Consider the following 24,364-nt stretch of genomic DNA (forward strand, 5'->3'; position numbering starts at 1 on the left):
TCTTTATAAGAAGCAATGTTTTAAAAAAAAATCAAAACATCACTCTATTGAATGGTGTACCTGTAAGAGCTTTGGTTGATGTCACAAAGCTGTACACATAGCATGACTAACTAGATGGCCATTGCTAAACTAATCAGGTGTCTCTGATAATGATTTTAACCCCCTGTGAGGAGTTATATGCCCAAACAAAATTGAGAGCCACAACATACAGCTACTCATTATTCCCATACAAGTTCTAAGTTTTCAATATAGTTTATAATATTTTAATATAAGCAATCACCTTTCATGAGGATAGGGTGATAGGGACACTGTGCTGTAGGAGATGCAATCTTTTATCTTGCGATGTTACACCATGTTCTTAACTCACTGCAGTCATTAAAGATCTCATGAAAGTTATACTTCTAAAGTTACACTGATAATCCTCCTATTTAATTGTCTTCATAAAGTCCTCTACACCTAAGGTGAGATGTGGTGCATGGTCTGGTGTTTAACAGATTTTGTATTCTGAAAAAAGAAACATATCAAAACACCCAATTACCCTCTGTCAACAACAGCTTACCCCTCTCACAGAGATCCCAACAGACAGACACATTACCACATGTATAATACTCCCTGTAAAATATGTTTATTAAACAATTACACAGTCATGTGCAGTATAGAAGGTACAGTTAGATCATTAAACAATCTCAGCAAGCAAGTAGAATGCATAATTCTTTCTTTCTTTAATACAACTCTTAGTATGTCTACTGGTACAACTACTAATTATAATAATACTAAGACGAAGAAGAGGAAGAAGAAGTGAATCTGAAATGCTGTTACAGATTTTGCAGACACCACATTTGAAATTCCCTGCTGGTTGAAGAAAGGAAGGAAGTAATGGGCCATAACGGCAAATCAATCTGTCAGCGTTTGTGTAGGCACGTCTCATAACTGTCACTGTTCCGATAATAATGTATACATAGACAGTTTTAATACATTTAAATCTGTCTATATACCCAGCAAACAGCTTAGAATAATTCTCATTATCTCATACCCCTTAATCACATTTTGTGATAGTTACAATAATTAAAATAATTCTCAATTATTGTAATAATAAGACCTCTATGTTACAGTATGCCATAATCTACAATACAGCAGACTGTACATCTAACTATAGTCTATGTAGTATAATACTGTATAAGTACTAAAACCGTTATGATTTCTAGAACAAATGTACACTTAGTGGCGACTTTATTAGGTACACCCAGCTAGTACTGGGTCAGACTCCCCTCTGTCTCCAGAACAGCCTGCATTCTTTGCGGCATGGATTCTACAAGGTGTCAGAAATGTTCTACGGGGATGTTGGTCCATGCTGACACGATGGCATCATGCAGTTGCTACAGATTGAGTGGTGGTACATTCATGCTGTGAACAACCCATTCCATCTCATCCCAAAGATCTTCTATTGGGTTGAGGTCTGGGGAATGTGCAGGCCATTCAAGTGAATTGAACTTGCTGTCATGTTCCTGGAACCATTCTAAGACAAAACATGCATTTGTGACATGGTGCATTATCCTGCTGGAAGTGTCATGTGATAAAGGGTAAACTGTAGCCATAACGGGATGCACCTGGTCAGCTGTTTTTGCCTACAGGACTGCCACTGACTGGATGTTTTTCATTTGTCGCACCATTCTCTATAAACCCTTGACACTGTCATGTGTGAAAAACCCAGGAAGGAAGCCATTTCTGAGATAATGGAACATGTGTTCCTGGCATCGATGACCACACCACACTGAAAGCTGCTTAGGTCATTCACTTTGCCCATTCTAACATTCAATGGAACAGCAACTGGATCCCTCAATGCCTGTCTGACTGTTTTATATTGCAAGCCACAACCAAGTGATTCACAGTCTGTCAGAGATCAGTTTTCATGAATGGGGCGGGGTACCTATTAAATTTGCCACTGAGTGTATATTACACAATATACATATGTTTAATATATATAATATAAATATAGATATAATGTATGTGACAATAGTAGAGTTACACATACAGAAACAATATATAAATTACAAATGGAAGCAGTTTCAGTAGAGACTTGCCTGCAGGGTGTACTTTTTTCACATATAGAGATACAGATTTAGATATGCTGCCATTCATTCACTGAATGTCCTGCAAATGTTTTTTTTTTTTAAACAGATGTCAAGAGAAAGGTAGAAAGTAAGGTTATGAGTCCATACCCAAACAAGCCCATTTCAAAAGTTTTGAAATAACTTTAAACATTTGTGGACACAGCAGTTGATATTCACCTGCTCCTTGTGTACAATGTAGACTGTGTGACAAAGAGTAGGGCTAGACGCAAATGCATAGATTCATCAACATACTGAATTCAAAAAGCAATCAAAGCATAAAATACAATATTTCATACATAGAGCTGGCTAGCTTAACATAATTAGCAATTAGCAAGTTAATTTACTTACTACTGATTTACTTGTATTTCCCATTTTGAGAGAAAAACACTCTCAATATCTTATTTTAATCTAATGGTATTATCTACTATAGAAGTTGCCAGCAGGCTAGTCAGCTGTGTATTACAAATCTAAATAGAGATTTACTTCTAAAATGATAGTTACAATTAAAGTAAACAAATCTAATCACCATTGTTTGAAAGCTGCAAAGGCCCCAGCACTAAACAAGAGGGACACAGAGCTGTGACACTGTCAAATGAGAAGAAGAGCAAAAGGCTCATCTGTACTGAATCTCTACACCAACCAAGAATTAAAGGCTGTTAAACACGCAGCTTATTATTGTACCCCCGGTTGCCACAGTGAAAGGAGAGGTTTGAAACAAGTGGGGGTGAATAATTGGTAAAGAACTGAATAAAAGAGGAGAAGACACAGACAGGCTTGTATTGTGTGTTCTCAATTAGACACTAAGAGCTGTCCAAGCTGAGTTGGGTGCTGAAAAAGACAGTGTCTGACTACTTTGTTTGACAACATAAACTTCTGCAGAACTTTTTCAGACCATTTGTTTCCCTCATATGTGGCTGGTCCCAATGAAATGCATTCATTTCTACAAATGTTAAAACATGGACTAAGATAAATTTCCTAACAGGGTTAGCATGTGTAAAATTAATGTTATCAAACAAGTTATCAAACGTCACCATTTTGTTGGAATTTGCAGCCAAGTTAATTTGCACTCTGATACAGTGAGCTGGACATGGAAAAAAAGAGTTGGCTTTGTTGAATGTGTTGAAATTAAATTAACCTGATTAAAATCATAACTGCATGTGGCTTGCTAAGGGCCAATCAACATGGTGAGAAAAACTAAAAGTTCAACCTGCAAAGGGACTCTTGCTGAACTTTATGGGGGAGGGGGACTGGGATTTTGCAGTATGCCACTCTCTATCATATCAATGTTTCTGTGAAGTATTCATGAAATAATTGCAGTTTTTTTTCAATGAAATACTGGTTGTAATATACTGTGCAGTACACTTGGTGTCTATATTGCAAGCCTTGTAATCCCTGCAACTTCACTACATAGTTATGTTGATGCATTCACACCCTACTGACTGTGAGCTGGTTTGTCCATCTTTTAGAGGTACTCCCATGCCACCCACACAAAAACGCACACATAAAATAAGACAAATTATATTAGCCCTTTATGTGAAATAGTTCAATGAACCAAATCCTTTTTTAAGATAAAACATGCCAATAATTGCGTAATTTTAATCAGGCAAGCTTCAGCCGCTTAATTTACCAAATTTATCTACTCATGTTTGCAGTCCAAACGTTATTCCTTTCATCATTATTACTATTATTATACCTGCCCCCCTCCCCCTCCTGTACCCGCACTCACGCCATTATGACATATCAAGGCCTGAACGCAGAAGAAAAGGAGAAAGAAATCTGAATAATGATAATAATAATGGCCCCTAAGAACCATTAACGCAGGTGTCATCTGATACATTGGCCAACGATAAACATTTCTTGTATTGCCTGCATTGGTCTGCAAGGTGCTGAAAATATGCCAAAAATGCCTCTCTTCTCCTTCACAAAGGTGTTACCAGTGCTGCTATAATGCTCACTAATAATAACAGTGACAGAACTGTCTGTCCATATTAAGAGGCTTATGGACTTAGCTAAAGGCGACTGAAAAAATTAACAGGAATTAATCAAGATCATTGATTAATTCTAGGAAAAGTGAGACGCTTGTTTTATCCAGCCTAATATCTTGTAGGACTACTTAAGGCCCATGCATAATATTATTAGCTAACAGAGTTACCTTTGACTATGGATGCAATACATTCTGTTTTACCTAAAAGCTGCATCCAATAGTTATCTTTACGCAACCTGAAAATTCATATTAATAAAAAGAATGACTCCAAAGCTATGGAGTTTGTGAATTTGCTGGACAGCTTTGAACTCACCCAGCATGTAAATGAAGCCGCTCATCAGCATGATAACATTCTAGACTTGGTAATAACAACAGAGTTAAACATTGATAATGTTTCAGTACTAGAATTACCTATTTCTGACCATCACTGTGTGTTTTTTGATGCCAACCTAATGCTAACAAAGACTAAAAGGGAATTTGTGGTTCAAAAGAGATTCCTAGATGGCAAGGCTGAAGCAAAGTTCTCTAATATTGTGAGATCATTTGAGCCATACAATTATGGCTGCCCTTTAAATGACATGGTTGAAAATTTCAACAATGCCTTGTCATCTGCTCTAAATACTGCTGCTCCACTAAAGGTTAAAAAGAGGTCGACTGACAGAATCTCCCCATGCTTAAACAATAACAGTGTTAAAGAGAATCTGGTGGGCATCTGAAAGAAATTGGAGCAAAACTAGACTTACAGTTCACTATAATATATACAAAGAAGCCATGACTGCCTATAACAAAGCAATACTTCTGGCAAGGAAGAACTACTTCTCCAAGATTATTAGAGAATGCTGGAAACTCTGGCCCTAAAACAAAAAGAGAAATGCTGTTTAATAATCTGGGGCAATTAACTCCCTAGATTAAATCCGAGGTTACAAGTCTTGGTGTTATCTTAGATTCTAAACTTCAAGTCCCACATTAACGAGGTGAAAACATCATTTTCCACCTTAGAAACATAGCTAAAGTACGACCATTTATAAATCAAAAAGATGCTGAAGAACTGATTCATGCTTTTATTTCAAGCCAACTCGATTACTGTAATGCACTTTTTACTGGCCTCCCAAAAAAAAAAAAAAACACTGAGAGACTTTAGCTGATTCAAAACTCTGCAGCTCAGCTATTAACCAGAACCAAGAGGAGAAAGCACATTAGTCCAGTTTTAGCTGCTCTGCAGCTAACATTTAGAATTGATTTCAAGGTCCTCCTCCTTATACAAAGCCCTTAATGGGCTAGGACCAAGCTACATTGCTAACTCTCTTGTTAACTATTTGCCTTCAAGAACGCTGCGATTGTCTGCTGCTGGTTTATTGAAAGTTTTTAGCAACAGCCGAAAGAAAAGCAGGGATGCAGCCTTTGTCACTTATACCCCAAAGCTATGGAACACACTACCTATAGATATCAGCGAAGCCAGCTCGCTAAATATTTTTAAAACAAAGCTGAAAACTTTAGCCTTTAGCTAGCTATGACTTCCCTGATACAGGCCTGAAATTCTCACTATGACCTTCCTGACACAGGCCTGAAATTCTTTTTGCACCTTGCTTTGCACATATGCACTACTGTACTTCTTTTAAAATGCTCTATTTTACTTGATTTTATATTTTATTCTATGTATTCTATCTTTTAACTTTATTTTTTATTTTATTTTATTATGCATACTATGTATTCTAATTTCACCTTTATTTATCTTTTTATTATTATTTTTATTTTCCATCTTATTTTACATTAATTATGGCATTCTACCCCTGTTTCTGGGTTCATTCCATGTGAAGCACTCCATGCATGTAATTTCTTTATTGTAAAGCACCTTGAGCTGCATTTCTTGTATTAAAGTTGTTATATAAATAAAGTTTATTAGTATTAGTATTATTATTATTATTTTCCCACCATAAGTGTCAAGCTAAACAAAATGACATTCCATGGATGATATCTAACTGGCCTATTGTAAAAAAAATCGTAGTACTGCGACCCCTGACGTGCATTAGCTGTTCTCATTCAGATATCCCCATTGTGGGGAAGTCCCGGGCCTGAGGCGTGCGTTCACATGAAATGATGGGCATGGGAGTGCATCAGCGGGGCTGTACCGTTATGTGTGGTCGAAACTTACAAAGGGTACATGTACCCTATTCCTGTCATCTCTCATCTCACTTCTAGAAGCCTGGCTGCAATGGTAATGGTAATGTTATTTTGGTGCACGTAGCAAATGGTTCTGAAACTACTTTGACCTGGGCGGGAGGCAAAGGGAATCCCCTGATGACTATGTTACTACGTTGCGCCTCCTCATTTCTACACCTCCCTGCTACACACCGTCAGCGACTCAGAGACCTCCAACAGTTTTTAAACACAGCTAAAGACCCCTCTCAAACAGCCTATTTTTGTATGTAGCTCTTATCTTTTCTCTCATTGCTCTTTTATGCCTGGCTTTGTTTGTCTTTTTTTGTTAGTTTCATTGCTTTCCATTATCCCCATTATTCCCATCATATTTTAATTGTAAAAGGAATAAAATATTAACAATCATCTATAAATACATGTATACTACATGGACTATTAATATTTTGTTCCTTTTACATTTTAATTTTTGATATGTTTTTGTCTCTATAGAATACATATAGTTATTCTATTTTATCTTAATAACCCTTGTGTGTGGGCAACTGTGGCAGGGGCTTCCACCCAAGGTGCTGTATGTTTGTGGTTGTGCAAGACACTGGCTTGATCAGGTTAAATTACTGTAGCCCTCTTGTAGCTTTCTTTTCTAGAGTCTTGAATTAGAACATATAAAATGGTCTGAAGCTCTGATCTCTTAACCTGCATGACACCAATGCATTTCTATGCACTAAACCAGTAGCACAATGCGACGACTAAGGCCTCAGGGAGTCCAAACCCTGGATTCCCTCCTGTCCCTCTGCACCAGCATTGAGGCACACATCCTAACCTGTCAGTTAGATGCACCAACCTCAGCTTGCAGGTCCCTAGTGTTACCAGAGACCCAAAGGCTGCCATTCATACCACCTCTCTACAGGCCAGTGAGGTCCACAATGGCCTTGATGAAGATGGTGTCCTCCCTCAGATAGGAGCTCTTGGTGCCCAGCTTAGCCAGTGGGCAGAAGAGTGGGCAGCCGCTGGCAATGTTCATCTCACTGATGGGCCTCTGAAAGGAGGTGGAGGTGACGTCTGGCCGGAAGGCGTCGATGATGTGCTCGCGGTTGTTCTGGTCCAGCAGCATCAGAGTCACCTGGGGAGGGGATGAGGGGAGGGATGAAGGGAGGGAAGGAGACATGGTTGCACATGAAAAGGGCTCAGACACTATAATGGGGCTGTGTGTTGGCCTTAGAACACATCAGCAACACAAAACCTCTTCAGAACATATGCTAAACATTCATTTTTTCTCAAAACTTCTGTGACTTTGAGGCAATTTTGAGGGAGGGAGACAGTTGGATAGTAACACCATCATACAGTAAGACAGACCAACAAACAGAAAGACAGAAGGCATCCCCTTTACCTTCTGGCTGAATGGCCACTTGAGCAGGGCATCACATTTGCCCCTCATCACCACAAAAAAGAGAGAGAGGTGCGTGCCACGCCCTGTCCCATCCCCATTCAGGTACAGCCGAAGGCACATCTTATAGCCGTACTTGCTGGAGTAGAATGCTGTATGGTGGAAATAGTTGTTTTTAGATTCACATCATTTAGAAAAGGCCCAGCTGTGGTCTTGGAGGGCCAACGCCCCAAAGGAATCAGTACTGATCCCTCTATGAAGGTGTAATTGCCTGAATCCAACTATTTAAATCCCAACTCTCCATTCTGATGAGCGTACATTCTTCAGCTTCAAATCTTCTAAGCTGTAATACTATAGGTCCAGGGTCCAGCATGATTAAACCATGCTGTTAGCTGAACACTATGTGTGATGTATTTGCTTTGCGGAGCACTGGGCTCCCCTGCTGTTGGGAATCCGTGTGCGTGGGTCCACCGGGTGGCCGAATGAGAGAGCCTGACCTGGGGAGAACATGGCGGGCGCTCGTCCGGCCACGGCGTCCTGCCTGCGGCGGGAGAAATTCGTGATCTTCCAGACAAGGACACCGTCATAGGTGCAGTACTCCAGCTCCCGCACGAGCTGCTCCGTCTCAGCCAGCTGAAGGTCCCGCATGGTCAGCGAGCGCTCCAGCTGCCGCACCTGCCAGCCAGACACACACAGTCACTCCGCTGATTATCAGCCATTTGCTGCTCTGTTCTGTCTGCATGCATTTGGGCATGTGTGCATGAATTGACTACCTGGCAAAACATGATGTCTGTTTGAATGTACAAATGAACACGGCTGTGCCTCTATACAAGTGAATGTGTATGAATGTGCTTTTGTGTGCATTTAGAAGTGAATATCGCTATGTTTATTTGAGATGCTAAGAATGAGAATCTGTGTGTGTGTTTGCAAGAATACCAATATACATCTACATGAACGCAAGTCTGTAAACCCAAACACCTAAATGAAGAAATGCACGTAGCTCTGTGCATATAAATGTGCATGTCTTTGTATTTGACTGTTATTTGAATGTGTAAGTATGGATATGGCATGCGTTTACGTGGAGAGTTATGTGCATGTGTATGAAAATGATAATGAGTGTACTGGTGACAGAGAAGACGTGGATGTCAGGGAGCATGTGTCTGAGCGTGTGTGTGTGTATGTGTGAGTGAGAGAGAATATGTGATTGCATGTGTGTGTGAGAAAGAGTGCATTTTTGTGTTTATAAATGTATGATTCATGCACCAGTGAATGAAAATTCACGGATTACCTTATTGTTGAGGTTCTCGATTGCCTCCTGGTCGATGCGGTGCTGGCGTGAGAAGGCCTCCACGGTGTAGGCGTTCCGCTCCACCTCTCTGTTTAGCACGCACACGATATTCTCCAGAGCTGCCACCTTTTGCCCCAAGTTGCCGACCTGCCCTGCGCTACTTGCCGGCGGACTCCTGTCTTCAGGTGCTCGGTACAGCCCCAGCGCTGAGTCCTCCTGCCACTCTCCTGGGCTCTCTATTCGTTGCCGGAGCATGCACAGCTCGCCCAGCAGGAGGCGCAAGTGGTCCAGCATGCTGGACTGTGCATGGTCACTCTGTTTCTCATTCTCCAGCTACAACATAGCAGCACAGTGCAGTTTAACATATCAGCCACACAGAACATAATGAAAGTGACAATCACTGCACTGGCCTCCATGTCGATTTTGTTTGTAATTTCATACATACATTGTAACATATGCGGCAAAATTACCTATGTAAATGACTGGGTTTCAGATGCTGACAATTTATAGAACCAACATGTATGCCACATATTTTGAAATAGAACAAAAATTACATTAATGACATAAATGGATCAAATACTGGTTTTTCACAGTGTACGCATTCCATCAGTACTGATTTTCTTGTTGCCCCCAACTGGAGGTGCTCTGACAGTGGCCCAGACTTCACCTGATATGTAGAGTGCTTATTGGAGGCAGTGTCCATGGACTTACTATAAATTACAATGGAAAATACAATGTGGTAGGTAAAACAACACTGAATGGGTCTTGAAAAGCAGTGCTATGGAATGTTCCATAATGCATGAAGTCTGTTTATAAAATAAGAGATGCTATTTTGGGTAGAATGTCTGCAAAAAGAGGGTATTTCCCAAATCTCATGAGTAGGCAGCTATTTCGGTTACTTTACATACTTCACAGGTTTGAGTCATGGTCTTCTTTTGCACGAGTAGCCTACATTCTCCACAGAGATGGAGAAATAACGACTATGAATATAGACTGATTGAAGTTACAGGTGGAAATTCTGACCAGAGGATGTGACTGAAATACATATCATTTAACCATGGAAATGTTTAACACCAGACGACAGTGTTAGGCCTTCTTAAGATACTTAAGATACTACCAGATACTTCCGGGGTGCAGTACGGCCGCTGACCCAGTGCTTCACGTCGGTGGTTTGCTTGTTTGTTTTAACTAGGCCACTCATATGGAATCCATATTTATTTATACTGCTGGCTGTTTCGTGTATATGTACTATTTATTAACTGTGTTTTATTGTATTTATTGTGTCTGTATTTTTAACAACTACCTGTGGAGCCAAAGACAAATTTCCACATTTGTGGACAATAAAGTCCTATTATTATTAAACTTCAGTGGAAAGTTAAGGAAGACCAGTGTATTCTCAAATCTCAATGAAAGCATTTTTAAAGAAAGACTATCAATTAGCCAGTTTATCTGTAAGATGAGGCCACCACTGCAATGGACATAAGCAACCAAGCCACAACAGAACATGCTGAACTTTGAGGTTCCATTATCACTGCGTTTAGACGTCATCATATACGATATGTCCATGCCTGTCCAAGACTCTAACAGAAAAATTCACCAGAAGGTTCTTGGACTTTCCAGATTCAGTATTGATTTTGTTTTTGAATTATCCTTTTGAGCTGGTAACAGTCAACTGAAAGTGAAAAAAAACAGCAAAAAAAAAACCTAGACACCCATCATTATCCTCATAGACAGCATCTCATCTGACTCATTATCACAATGGCTTTCCGATAAATATCTGGAAAGTTGCCACATATAGGGTAAATGTCAGTTTTCATTGTAACTATAACCCCATCTATTAATTCTAAAATTTAAATAATATGGAAAATCCCTTATAGACCAGGCTTTTGATGCAATCATAATCTTTTGGTTACCAGTACAACAGTCATTACCCCCTGCTGAAAACACCTGTGGCAGAAGTTGTTTGCAAGTGCTGATCTAGGACAAGATTCCCCAACCACAATTCTAACGTTAACCAATATAAGCTAAATAACTTTGTCCTAGATCAGTACTTACCATCAACCTCTGCCAAGCCTTTGAAATTTGATACTCTGTTTTACAAAGTTCAGGACAAAATAGAAATTAGAAAAACAAACCTAAATTCACTGAATACATATAGATGAATTGTAAATGAATTAAGACAAAAATATTTTGTATACTCTAATTTGGATTGTTGCTTATGGTTATTTACTGGATGTACAAGCATTGCTGCTGACGTCTTTCATAAGACTGAACACAGTGCTCTCCAAACTGGCTTTGAAATTTGAGGAAAAGGTACTCACCACTGTCCCACAGCCTAGCGTGCTGAATGGACAGGCACTCTTGAACTTCGCACAGGACTTGATATGATCTTGGAACTATGAGGGAAGCATGAAGGACCGTCTTTGTAAGAGGTCAGGGCAACTCACGAAACCATGTTTTATACCCCAACATGTGGTCTAGTGGTTAGGATGCTGGACTGGTCTGCAGAATCTGAAGTATCAGTCCTAAGTGTATTTTTTATGATTGATTAAATACAATTTACCTCAATCATTCTATTTGTAAAATTGGGTAAAGCCATGAGCATTCTGAATTGCACTAGTTAATGATGTATGAAAAGCAAATTGGCTTTCTTTTATAATTACCTACATTTATGTAATCTGTAATTACATTGTGTAATTAGATACATGTGATATTAAAGAGAAAGAACGTCACAGACAACACAGATAAAAAATCACCTCAACCCATGACTGCAGTATTTGTTTTTAAATGTGGTACTTCTGTACCGTGGTAATCTTTCTGTTCGGTTTCAGTTCTGTTATCACACTCATTAGAAACTGTTCATGCCAGAACATCTACAGAAATGAAACTGTATACAGCCATCAAAAAAGCATCAATCTACCCCACAGTCCCAGCCAATCATAGATCATAGAATTTTCAGTCTGGTGTATTTGTTCAATTAAACATAATTATATTTAGCAATGTCATCACTGTCTCATCACTCTGCAACTCATCCTGTATAGACCATTTCACTAAAATATTTATTCTTTCTTGTATCTGGGAAATAATGTTGATACACTGGAGTGGTGCTGAAGTATTATACATTTTGTAAAACTAAAACTCAGAAATATTCCACTGCAAAAGAATGGGATCACTGTCAAACAATGTCTGGAAGTTATTGTACTTATAGATTTGGATGGAGAAAATGTGACTCTTTGACATTTAAATAACTTTGTCTTCATATCCGTGTATAGTCTGATTCGCATAATGCTGCTGGAGTGATCCTGATTGCTGCTAAAGGGACAGAGTCCGAACTAAACTGTCATTACATTGAAAAGTTAATTATGATCTATAATCTATGCTAAAAATACCACAACAAAATAAGGGCTCAAACTGACCTTTTCCCGTGGGATCTTCTTTTTCCCACATCCACTGCATTGTAGAGGGAACTTAAGGCAAATTTCATCATGTGCCTGGGGGCAAATTTCATCATGGGGGCGGAATGGGAAAGACCATACAAGGAGGGGGGTAGGGGTGTATTGGGGATTAGACTACGGTATAGACTCATCCACTTATTGCAGAAACATTTTATACTTGTACATGCAACATTCATGGTTTGTAAACAGGAGACAACCTTACCTAGCTAAAGAACACTTCATTTATTGCACTGCTGTAATACTCACTACCAATAACCAATATAATGATAGTCACAATATACAAAATAGCCACTGACATTCATCAGTTACGACAGTAATAATTAATTTGTTGATTATTTGCAAGTTAATGGAAAACTGTTATCAAACAGCTGCAGTTCAGTACCAAAAAAAAAAAATATAAGGGCATGTTATTGATTAGACGCATTCTGACCCAAGCTTCTCTAACAGAGAGTGGTCTCACTGCTTTGACCATGCTGCAATGTTTCAGTGAGGAATAAGAGCATTGGGAGGAGGGAAAATTTACAGCAAATTGAATTTACCTTGATGTCTTTGAAGCTGAAGGTGACTTTACAGTACTTGCAGTTGAGGGTCCTCTCCTCACACTCCCTTTCAGCGTGTCTCTCCTGCTCACTGCGCAGGATCAAGGTACGGCATGCCTCGCACTGCACATGCTCAAACTCACACTTTCCCTCGTGCTGCACCTGAGGATATAAAAGCCTGGTTGAATGTATGGACACATGTGTTGTGTGAAATGACATGTTAGCTTGTTTAGATGGAGAGACCAAATGCATGATATTTGTCAGTCAGTGACATCACATATGAGGTAAAATGGACTTGTTCTATCAGAATATTATGAAATGGAATTGATGAAAGCGGAGTAAAGCTACATACAGTGTTGAAGTCTTACACAATTCTCCTTTGTAAACATGGATGGGGGAATGCACAATTTTAGTTCAAAACCAATGTTCTAGTAACACATGTCTCACCACACATAATCTAAAATCATAAAATCAAATCTTAACAATCTTACAGAACACTTGATAATAGTATTGCCCCAAAACACTCTAGGCAGCTATAGAAGAGATATGAATTGTTGACTGCATTTCCAGGAACCTCTGCCTGTTCTTCATATATTACGACAGAAACAGCTAGCTCTCTTCATCCCTTTACAACTGTCTGTGTCTATCACATCCTGCGTTTAAAAGCTTGCTAGTACTGCATGCATATATACACTTTTTGGGTAGACAAGATTTGAATACCTATGTCAAATTCAAACACACTATGAGGACGGTTCTACAAATGCATGCATGTGCTCAAGGTCTAACCATGCAAGTATCCTATAGGTGTCTCTCCCTCTCACGTACCTATTCTTTACCACAAACAAAAGCAGATATATTCACATGATGCAGACACTGTTTTAGTGACATATGTATGCCTGTTGTTTGTCTTTTGTTGTTTGCTGATAATATGAGAATTTTCGTAATTATTCAAATTGCACTCAGAAACCCAGTCGATCCTGTCCAAGGTAAAATGCAGGATTGGACTGTGCTAATGTTGATCATTAGATTACATTTGCTAAGCAACTGACATAGTTCACTTTTTCTATTCCCACAGCCGGAATAGTACTGAGGCAATTCATGTTAAGGAAGTTACCCAAGGTTGTAGTGCCCCACCAGGGAATGGAACTGTCATGCACATAGTTATGAGGCCGGTATCATTATAACTGATCTGGGACTTTCCAACACTTTAAAACCCCCGCCTGTTTTTCTTGTTAAGACCACATTTAACCACTGCCTACAGTTTCAGTTGCACTATGCTTTGGAGCAATGCCAGATTCTAAAACAAAAACATCAGAATGTCAAAACAGCTTTACCTAGCATTACCTATTCATCTGAAGGGCTGGTGTAACAGATATAACTGCTTTTATAAGTACAAGCACCAAGTAAGTAATTACATCAATTATCTGTACAAACACAGACACAGGCATACATAGAAAAACACACACATGCTAACACACAGTAGCCTCCCACAACTCTACCTCATAGTCCTTAATAATTCCTTTCCAAGTGCAGCCTTCACTGGGACAGCTAGCAGGGAGATTTTCAATTTCTCTTCGAGCAGCATTGTCTGGAAAAGCCTGTTGGGGAATTCAAAGAACATAAATGACTGCATGAATCAGATCTGTCAGTTGTGAATTCTCTGTTGTTTTTTTAGGTTTATCATGTGCCTTAGTGCCTTAAATTTATTAATGCCACCTTAAAAGAATAATGAGGGGCTTAACTACAGAAACTAGTGGAGATTTCTTATTTCTTATTTGGTTGGAAACAAGAACTTTCTCGGCGGTCCAGGAAACAAAAGATAATACTGCATACATATTAACTGCATTAACTATTTCTTTAATTTAATTTATTGAGTTTGTTGTTTCAATGGAGCTTTGTGTTTTCATTTGAATAAGATGAACAGATAAACAGGACACCCTGTCATTAGGTAATGAAAGAAAAGTTATTTCCTTGTGTAATCTGTTACTTGATAATGGTGTATTATGGAAATCAATCAGGGATCAATCAAGGATCATTCAGAAGGTAGTCATGAGTCACACGAAGCTAAACACCTTCTTCACAAAGCAACCACCAAACCCAGAGCACAAGCACTATGTCTTTATTTTGGGACAGTGCAAACCGGAAAAAAAATATGGTAATGCCGAAGATTCTATTTTTCCACCTTGCTTGTTCAGCACTTGAGCTGAGTAGGTTTGAGAGGGGAGTGACCATTTCCTCTGAGGCACAAACACTCAGTGCAGTGTTATTTGAATGATCCTAAAATACTGCCGCCAAAAGGTTGTGTTAACACAACCACACAGTGTCAAGTGTAACCAAGGGATAATAACATAACATCTGACAGGGAGTGATTTTGAGAAAGTAAGGATTTATTCATTGCACAGGAGAGACTTCCACACACAGATACCACTAAAGTAACAACATGAGATAAATAAATCCAGATTATTGTGTTTTTTTCTTTTGCTGCAGCTCTTGTTTTGTGTTTAATGTTTTGTTAGCTATTACGGAAGACTCATGTACAGGCAAACATGCAATTCAAACAAGAGGACACTAACGTTTAGGAGTGTAAACAGGAGGAGTGCTTAATAACGATGTGATACAATATTAATACCTAGGCATTTATACAATATATCAGAATATATCAAAGATTTAGCTTTGATGTGATATGATACGATATGATGCATTTCAATACATTTAACATAACCTTAAATTGAGATATTGGATATTGTATCCTGAATTGTTAAATCAGGAATCAAGCAGCACTTTGGATTTCCATCTAGCTACATGTTCCAACTAGCAGATGTTGCTACGGTCAGCATTGCAACTATATCATATGAATGGCTACAAGGAGTCACAATAATTATTACAAAATTCAGTTTTCACTTTTTTCGCTTTCAAAATTCACTTTTTAAAATTTATGCCAGACCTGTCTGCACTTGCAGTTTGAGAACTCAACACATTTGCTAAGTGAAATGACATGAGATCGATATCAAATAGTTAAAACCTCCTTCCTATTCACATGATTGGCTCTACAGAGCGAAGGGTGCTGAAGTTACCTCTACTTTCCCGAAACTCCTCCTTAGTTCCTCTTACCGAGTGGAGGTTAAGAGAAATTTTAGCAACCTCAAAGTGTACTGGAGGGGTTGGCGTAATGCTATTACATCAGAATTTGCTATTACAGCAAGACCTGATATGCAAAGTGAACTGCAAACTCTTGCCAGCTAATCACAATATGCATTTCCTTGCCAGCCTTTCCTGTAACATGAGTATGTTTATGCATCTGAGCACAAATGTGTGCGGCATGAGTCACAGATCTGGGTCATCATTACAAGGCTACATTGAATGACTGAGAAAAAGTATAATATACACAAAAATTAATGCTAAAAGAGGAAAAATATTTATAAAAAAATAGTTGCATTTATCTGAGAGTCATTATGAATTGCATCACTAAGGAATTATATGTTGTTGGTAGCCAGCTAATACAGTAAGAAGAGTGAAGACCAGTACAGTATCAGACTGAGTTTCCCCTATCAGAATTATTTAGCTATGAAAATTTTGTCTATATAACTACGTAGCATTCTCACAGTGTTTGTGCTAATTGTACATAAATGCAAATAATTCCAATGAACTCACCTATTAATCTTCCTTTTCATTTTAATGTTATAAAGTTCCTGATTAATGGTACATGTTGAGCTTGGTTAAAGTGCATCACAAAGATGAGGGGAGGAGTATAAGACAAGTGAACTGTGACATATATATATTTACAGTATATATTGCCTTAATGTATAAAGAGTACATGAAGTTGAGCAATAAACATATTTTCAGTTTGCTTCCATTTGACTCATTTTGGAATTTTAATTGTTTTTAAAATAAATTTGAATTATGTACTTCACACATCCCTGCTAACAAACAAAACAGGTTGTACATACATATAAGTGTGTTTGCACTGCTTAAGTATCAAAAATAGTTTGGATATAAAGGGTGTCACATCAGTGCCACAAACCTGCATTTGCATTTAACTACATTACCACCACTACTGTCCTCTTGTTAATTAACCCTCTGCCAATGCTGGGGAGTGTCTTTTATTGGACATAAGCATAACAGAACATGTTTAATCTAATTACCTTTTTAAAAGACAGATCCTTTACCCAGGCACCAATGCCTTTTCATGTGATCTGCAATTCCCAAGCCATACAGTGTTCTTCATGACAACCCACTGTTGCATATATTAATCCACCATCTCAAACCCATCCAAAACATGGACCTGCCATAAGCCATCAAAATTAAATTTTTAAATTTTTAATTTTTAAACTTACATCATTAGTATTCAAGATGGACTGAGGCTCCTCGAAAATCCCCTCCTGTTGACATGCTCCACAGGGCTGGGGTCCCAATCTGGCCAAGGAAAAAAAGAACAGGCACTTGAGTTTGGAGATCCTGCTCCATAGATTGCATGCTTATATGTGAAAGTAGATAATTCATTATATATGCTGAATGTCTCAAAAGAGCATTAGCAGAATACATGTTGAAAAAATAACTCCATTCTACTTTCAGTTAAACGTTTTAATGTTATCGTGAATACTGTGGTGTTGTGAGGGGCCACATAACCCATGTTTTGCAAACAAAGCATTCCTGCTTGTGAGTGTGTAACTGCTGTTTCATCAAGTCTGAGGTTATACAATTCGTGAAACCCTCTGGTCATAGGAGCTTCTATTCGCCCACACTTCAATCCAAGATCCACATCTGGCAGCTTATACTTCATTTTCATTGATGATTCCAAACAGATGGGATTGGCAAAACTTCACGAAGTAATCCAAGATTTCCTCTTAATTCTGCTTTGCCTTGATCTCTTTGATTTGCAAGTTCAGCATGCAGATAAAACCACATAAATCCATATCTCAGGGACTTAGCTAGGTGTATCATATCCAGGGTGATGCTCATCACTGGGAATGCCATGTGAAAAATAAATATGAAAAAATAAAACAATGACACACGGGGCCTCAGAGATCACAAGATGTTGCCCCTTCAGCATCAGTTTTTATTTTCACCTTCTAATGGTTAAAGTTGGGGTTAGGAAATCTGATCCCAGATCCGCACTTATGGGAAACTAACCTTGAACTGACCATGGAGCTGAATTCACCCATTTCACACTCAAAGCTAATGTTACATACATTCTTGTAAGCTTGTTCCTGTTGATTCTCACTGTAGCACTCCACCTTCCATGAATACCGCAGCTACATGGCAGGTCGAAAGGCAATTGTCTGAAAAGCTTTCCATAGTTTCACCTTGCCTTGACCCTGCCTCTACCATCTTACTGGAAGGATAAACTCTCTGCAGCAGCCAGTAAGCAAGGATATGGAAGGAATTTCACTTGCAAAAATATCTGTTTCACTTTGACTGAGCATTGATCACGTTTATGGTGTTTCTGTTCCTTACAGTAACTCATATTGACACAAAATTTACATATACAAGCAAGATTACAAGTAAATGTTCAAGTGTGATAAAAACAGTTGGGCTACAAAAGCATCCATGTCTTGCAAACTTCAATAACTTCTGCAAATCAGATATCACTAATATAAAGGTGGGTAAGTCAATACAAAGAAACCCAACACCACAGCAGAGTGAACAGCAGCTGGAGGATAGCTGCATATACAGATGTTACCAGAATAAGTTGCAGTTACCTTAGGAGCCTTTAGAGGGTGCCATAATTGGAGAATGAGGGGACCCTGGCCAATGTAACCCACCCTACCCCAGCTGAACAAATTCAATTGTGTTCAGCAGCAGTAGACACAGCTCAGATCTAAGTCCTACATTGCACTAGTCAGTAATGTTTCCCTACAAAGTTATGAAGCGCTTAACATAAACCTAAGAAACACTTATATGCTGACAGCTTCTCTCAATCTGCTCTCCTATTTCTGTTTCTTTCCTCTAATCATATTTCTGTTGTATGTAGTGGGGGGCTTGCTGTTTATGCATGCATTAAATAAACCCTCATGTTTCAGCTTTGCCATAGCTGAAATAATTTCTCATCTTCTTTTTCTATCAAGGCATTTGTGAATTCATTTTCAGGTTGGTGCTCATGACATTTTAACTGTATTCTATACCCCTCTTGCTAAGCCAGTGGTCTTCTTGTTGACACATTATATTATTGAATGTTATTTTTCATTGGTTGATAGATGTCACAAAACCTGACACTGTACTGGAATAGGTGAAACTTTCCAGCCTGCTTGATACTCATGTGCTGAATTTCATCGAGAGGTAATATACTTTTTGCATATTTGTAACAGCAAGTAAGCTAAATAAGGGCTAAATTTATAATGTGTGTACTTCATGTAAGTTAGTTCCATCAGGCTTCTATATTAGGAAGTGAGCTATAGAAACATACAGTAATACCATAATAGTATTTTCAAACATAATAATATAGGAACCAAATATTGATCACAGAGCGGCAATCAGGTTGTGTAGGAGGTCATCCTGTAGAGCAGCAAGCTGTTTACTCGTCTTCATACTTACCAAACAGTGAAGTACATGCAATCATTGACCTTGACTAACATAACAGAGTGGAGTCTGTGTAATCATAGACCTTGCCATAATATAACAGTCATGTCTCTTGTTTGAAAATGCCTTCGAAAGTTTTCCTTCTTACAGACACAGCAAAATGTAACCTTGTGCTTCTGTTTTGTCATCCTTCATACAATAAAAAGTTGGGCCAGAAAGGGACATTATATGGGATTTTTTAACCAACCGTAAACTGATAACCCACACTGGTAATACAACTCAGTTTCAGTTCCTTCACAATCAATTTCAGCAGTCCAGAACATTCACTCTAATTTGGTTTTTGGATTGAGACATGGGAAAATACACTCCACAAATCCTGTCAGGGTATCTGATGTCAGATTAGCAGCTGCAGGAAGCTGCATTTCCCACCATAACGGACCTGTGCCAGGATATTCATATCTCACTTGTGGGTGAGAAAACTGGCCTATTGGTGATAACGGGCTGCTGTTGCTTGGAAGTGCTCCAGAAACTGCTGAAAAAACACAGGCTTCCCAGGTAGTCAGGTGTTCAGAGGACCTATGACATAAGTCCTGTTTACAAGCTGTGACAGGACTCGGAGTGGCTAGACATGGCCACTGAGTTCACATGTGGAAAGGCCGAAGAGTCAGAGTGAGGAGGAGAGCGGTACCTGGTGAGCTGTTTGAGGCAGTACACACAGAAGCGGTGTCCACACTGGGCCTGAAAGGGCTTCCTTAGTACCCCCTGGCACTCCTGGCACAGGTACTTAAGCTCCATTGGGACTGTCAGTACCGCCTGAGGAATCCCTGGCTGGGAGGAGTCCAGAGAGGGGGGCAGGGAGGGGTGAGCCATGTCCTTCCATCAATATGTCATGCGGTCTTCCTGTCAACACAGGATCAGAGGGGGCAAAGAAGTGACTCTTACCAGATTCACAAAACCAATCTCAACCTGCAGTGTCAAATGTTAGGATCGGGGTAACGCATCTCTCACACACCCATGTACTGTACATTCACATACTTTTTGCTGGTTCCTTTTCATGTTTTTATCTTTGGCATGCCTATGCATGTCATTATGCAGCAGAGGCATGGGAAAGAGTAGTGAATGTCAATGATAGAAGTTTTAAAACAGGTGAGGGGATGAATTGCCCATTTCTTTTGTGATTAAAGAAAATAGGACTGATCAGCGGACGCCACTATGGCTTTCAGTAGAGTTTCAGGGGTTAGCTTGGAGGGGTTTAAAGGACTCAACGCCTAGCTTTTGACAGCTTGCCGTTTGTTTTCCAGACTCTGGCACCATATTCTTTTCACTCATCCACTGTGCTGTATCTGGTATCTGTTTCAGGAGGAGATACAACATGGCATAATGGCTGAAATTTTCGACATTTGTTTTCGCTGCACAGTGTTGTCTGAACACAAAAACTAGTCATTGCTTCAATTGCTGTTTCGTCAGGGACTGTCAAAAAAGTGCACATACTGCACTGAATGAAGAAAGGGGTCTAAGCATTTATCAGCAATAATTCGGTTATATTCTCCTTCAACTGCTGGTTGTAGTAGCAAATGGCATGGTTTATTTCTTAAAAGAGAAAGGTAAATAAAAGTACCATTATAAAATACAGTATATTTCATTTTAAAAGCTCAATAAAAATCAGGTAAATTAAATTTTCTAACTAAAGTGAAATGTGACAGAAGTCCTGTTGTAGGGATATAGTACTAAATCAATTTTGAAAAAAAAAAAAAGCATTAACAATCAACAGAATGTCTTTTTCAGTATGAAAGTTGTAGTAGATACATATTAAGATGAATGACTTACTACAAGTGATATGTTATGTAAAAGTCGTTTGGTTAATTTTCAGAGAATATATTTCAAAATCTGTTTAGAAGAAATATTCACTAAAAATCAAGAAAATGACTTGTTAACACTTTAAAAGTTGTAGTGATTCCACAGTGTGATTACTGACTTACCACAAGTGAAATATTACACAAAAGTCATTTTGCTGATTTTTAGTGAAGGTTTGCAAAAAAAAAAAAAAAAAAGAAAGAAAAATATTCACTAAAAACAAAAAAAATTACTTAATAACACTCTGACGGTTGTAGTAGTTCCACACTGGTATGAATGACTTACTACAAGTGAAATATTACACTTTTGAAAAATATCTAATTTAAAATCAAATTTGTTGTATTTAGTTGTAATCTCCAAACATGCAACTCAAAATTCAAACAATCAATTATATTATATTACGCACAGTGCCCTTAGCAAGTGTTGCTACATAGTGCTTTGTATGGCGTAACTCAATTTCATTCTGTGGCACTGAACTGATGCCAGGCTCTTAGTTACACGTTGCCGTAAAAGTTCAGGGGCGGTGATGTGTAAGACATGATTAAATATACTTGTACTACTACCATCTCCATTACGCTTTTAGTATTAGTATTTGTTTCGTGAACACTGTTAAAAGCACTCCTGCGAGCACGCACCTCCATATGACCTCAGATGTGGCATTGCGAAACATTATACGAACTGTCAGACAGTTTCTTAAAGTACTACGCACTGAATATCGTCTACTGACAGTCAGTGCTATAACATATTACCGTATTTTCTTATAAAAAACATTTACCCTAACAGAAAATACATTTACATGCCCCCAAAACAGCATTACGGAGTCACTAAAATGGAAGCTCATAGTTGTTTCAGGAACTGTTGGTTGGGTGAGAACCACCACCATTTTCGAGACATTATTCCTTCGTCTTTTATGAAGACAGTATTCATGTTGTCAACCAAACTGCAGTGCAATTTCCAAGATTTTTCTACTTTCAAGTCCAAGGGAACTTGTAGAAGTCGTCCATAATAAACTCCAAGCCCCTGTACAATCTGTTCCTCAACACATTTCTGCAGACATTGTGTTTCTGGCTTAACGGAGACAGCACATTCAATCTTTAAATTTCACCAGGCAACTACAGTTGAAATCATAAAAAAGCAATAAGTACTCACCAGAAAATGCTGCTCGCGAATGTCACTGTCAAAAACGACTGCCTTGTAACAACTGACGCCACCCATTGGGCGTACAAACACGTACTAAAATTAAGGAGTGTTTTCGTCAGACGCGTATACTCTATTTCAATTAAAAACTAGTTTTAAATCAATTGGAAAATCTTAAAATACAAGGAATTCACACTAATACTCATAACTCTGAGCTGAGTACTGAACTCTGCCCTGAGGCTTTCCAGCACACAGTCCTTACATGCTCAGTACTGTAGTGACAGTATGCTACGTTGCTGACTGAAACTTTCTGTCACAGAGCCGAATACAGTACATGCATTAAAAGGCATTTATAATGGAACGTATAACAAAACAAAAAAAGATTTACTTAAAACATGACTTGATCATCAGAAGAGTAATTTGTTGTCTATTACGTAGGCTACTAGTAACAGAAAGTGTTATCCTTTGAAACATTTCACGCACAGTTGTAAATTTACATAGCCTTTTCACAATTGTATTATTTATTTCACAACTGAATTATGATTATATGTTGTCATTGAAAGAGAAACAAAAGCACCATTGCAAACTAAAACAAAAAATACCTACAAAAACCAAAAGGGGAGAGGGAATATAAAATTAATAGTAAAACAGCTATTCATAACGAACACTATGACTTAACGAAAGTAGGATGTTATGATATCCCCAGAGACTCTAAAAATAGAATCATCAAGCGTAGCTAATTTGCACCATACAAAATGAAGTTGTCCTTAAATGTTTGTCATTGGTCACCAAATGAATGTAGAGGCACTATGCAGCTGCTTACTGAGTTCCTGCTTTGCCAGATTTGATCTTAACAGGACTAACGTGTCGCCTCAAAATGAAGTATGCAAAGACTATGGCAAGCCGTTTTAACATTTATCCACTCCAGTTTACTAGGCGCAATTATATTTGGTCCATTCAAAATGATTGCTCCGAGTGATTATTTAAGATATCTGTAAAACCAATTTTAACAAGACATTAACATTTTGACTAGTCAGAACTGATTTACAGATATCCGTAGGGGATGGTGTGGATATCAACATTTCCTTTGACACTAGCAGTTACAGATCGCCATAATTCAATTTTCACTTCTTGAAAAATGATTTTGGGTAGTTGCCATTTAATTATGACTAACCTGAGCATAGGTAAAATATTACCATCTATATATTCCTGTGAATGACAACATGTACCAGTGTAAAAGTCTTGTCTTTGAAATGTCATCTGTATTTTTAACAAGTTTTCCCACTGAAAACTTGTAAGGGTAATGAAGGTGTCTAACTGATTATGTTCCATGTAATAATTTAAATGACTTATTTCTATAGTCCAATTAAAAATAAAGAGACATGACACATAAATGACTGGATAGCCTACACCTTCTCCCCTCTTAAAACAAGATAAATAGCTAAAAATTCATGAAACAATAAGATAACTAATACTTTTAAATACTCTTGTAAATACTATAACTACTACTACATAGAACTTATAGCTGTACCTTTCAGTGGTTTGTTTATACCAATAATTAGTCCTCAAAGCGAAGGATAACCCTTTTCTATGTAGACAGTACCACTTCCTTTGGGAAGTGCTGTGGATAGTCGAAGTCCTTTCTGTTCACATGGCAATGTTTGGTCAGCTGTCCATAACAGCTGCTTCAGTCATCCCCTTGCACAGCTTTATCCTGTTTTGACTACAGTTGACTACAGACTTGTATCCATTTTTAGAGGAAATTAATGCACTGACTCATACTGCAGAACTCTGCTACACCCACCCGTCTAAATTAACTAAGGGAAGACTACATGAGCCAGGTTATCAAAATCAATGGCTACTTGTTTGGCTAGGAATTTGCCTAGGACAGTGGCCTTGATTTGCATATGAAATTGCACTAATATTTCATTTCATTTGC

At 38.5% G+C, this 24,364-nt stretch overlaps 1 protein-coding gene across 1 annotated transcript; it reads right to left on the reverse strand.

Annotated features, from left to right (window-relative positions):
• Nucleotides 1–7,153: 7,153 nt before the first annotated feature.
• LOC118776779 (TNF receptor-associated factor 2-like) lies at nucleotides 7,154–22,592 on the reverse strand. Its single transcript, XM_036527324.1, has 11 exons — nucleotides 22,438–22,592; nucleotides 20,123–20,334; nucleotides 17,253–17,331; nucleotides 14,418–14,516; nucleotides 12,919–13,080; nucleotides 12,341–12,415; nucleotides 11,246–11,320; nucleotides 8,925–9,257; nucleotides 8,134–8,311; nucleotides 7,640–7,788; nucleotides 7,154–7,372 (listed from the first exon to the last, which is right to left on the reverse strand). Exons 2-11 carry the CDS (start codon nucleotides 20,302–20,304, stop codon nucleotides 7,154–7,156), a joined length of 1,551 nt encoding a protein of 516 aa, XP_036383217.1. The 5' UTR covers nucleotides 20,305–20,334; nucleotides 22,438–22,592.
• Nucleotides 22,593–24,364: the final 1,772 nt, after the last annotated feature.

Source organism: Megalops cyprinoides, chromosome 4, assembly GCF_013368585.1.
Source record: "Megalops cyprinoides isolate fMegCyp1 chromosome 4, fMegCyp1.pri, whole genome shotgun sequence".
NCBI lineage: Eukaryota > Metazoa > Chordata > Actinopteri > Elopiformes > Megalopidae > Megalops > Megalops cyprinoides.

Bases quoted from the DNA above. Each gene is read 5' to 3' on its own strand.
- LOC118776779 (XM_036527324.1), bottom strand. From the start codon at position 20,304: ATGGCTCACCCCTCCCTGCCCCCCTCTCTGGACTCCTCCCAGCCAGGG. The intron at 13,081-14,417 runs GTAGAGTTGTGG...TTATATCCTCAG, and splicing joins GAATTATTAAGGACTATGAG to GTGCAGCACGAGGGAAAGTG. The intron at 7,373-7,639 runs GTAAAGGGGATG...TCCCCTCCCCAG, and splicing joins AGTGGCCATTCAGCCAGAAG to GTGACTCTGATGCTGCTGGA.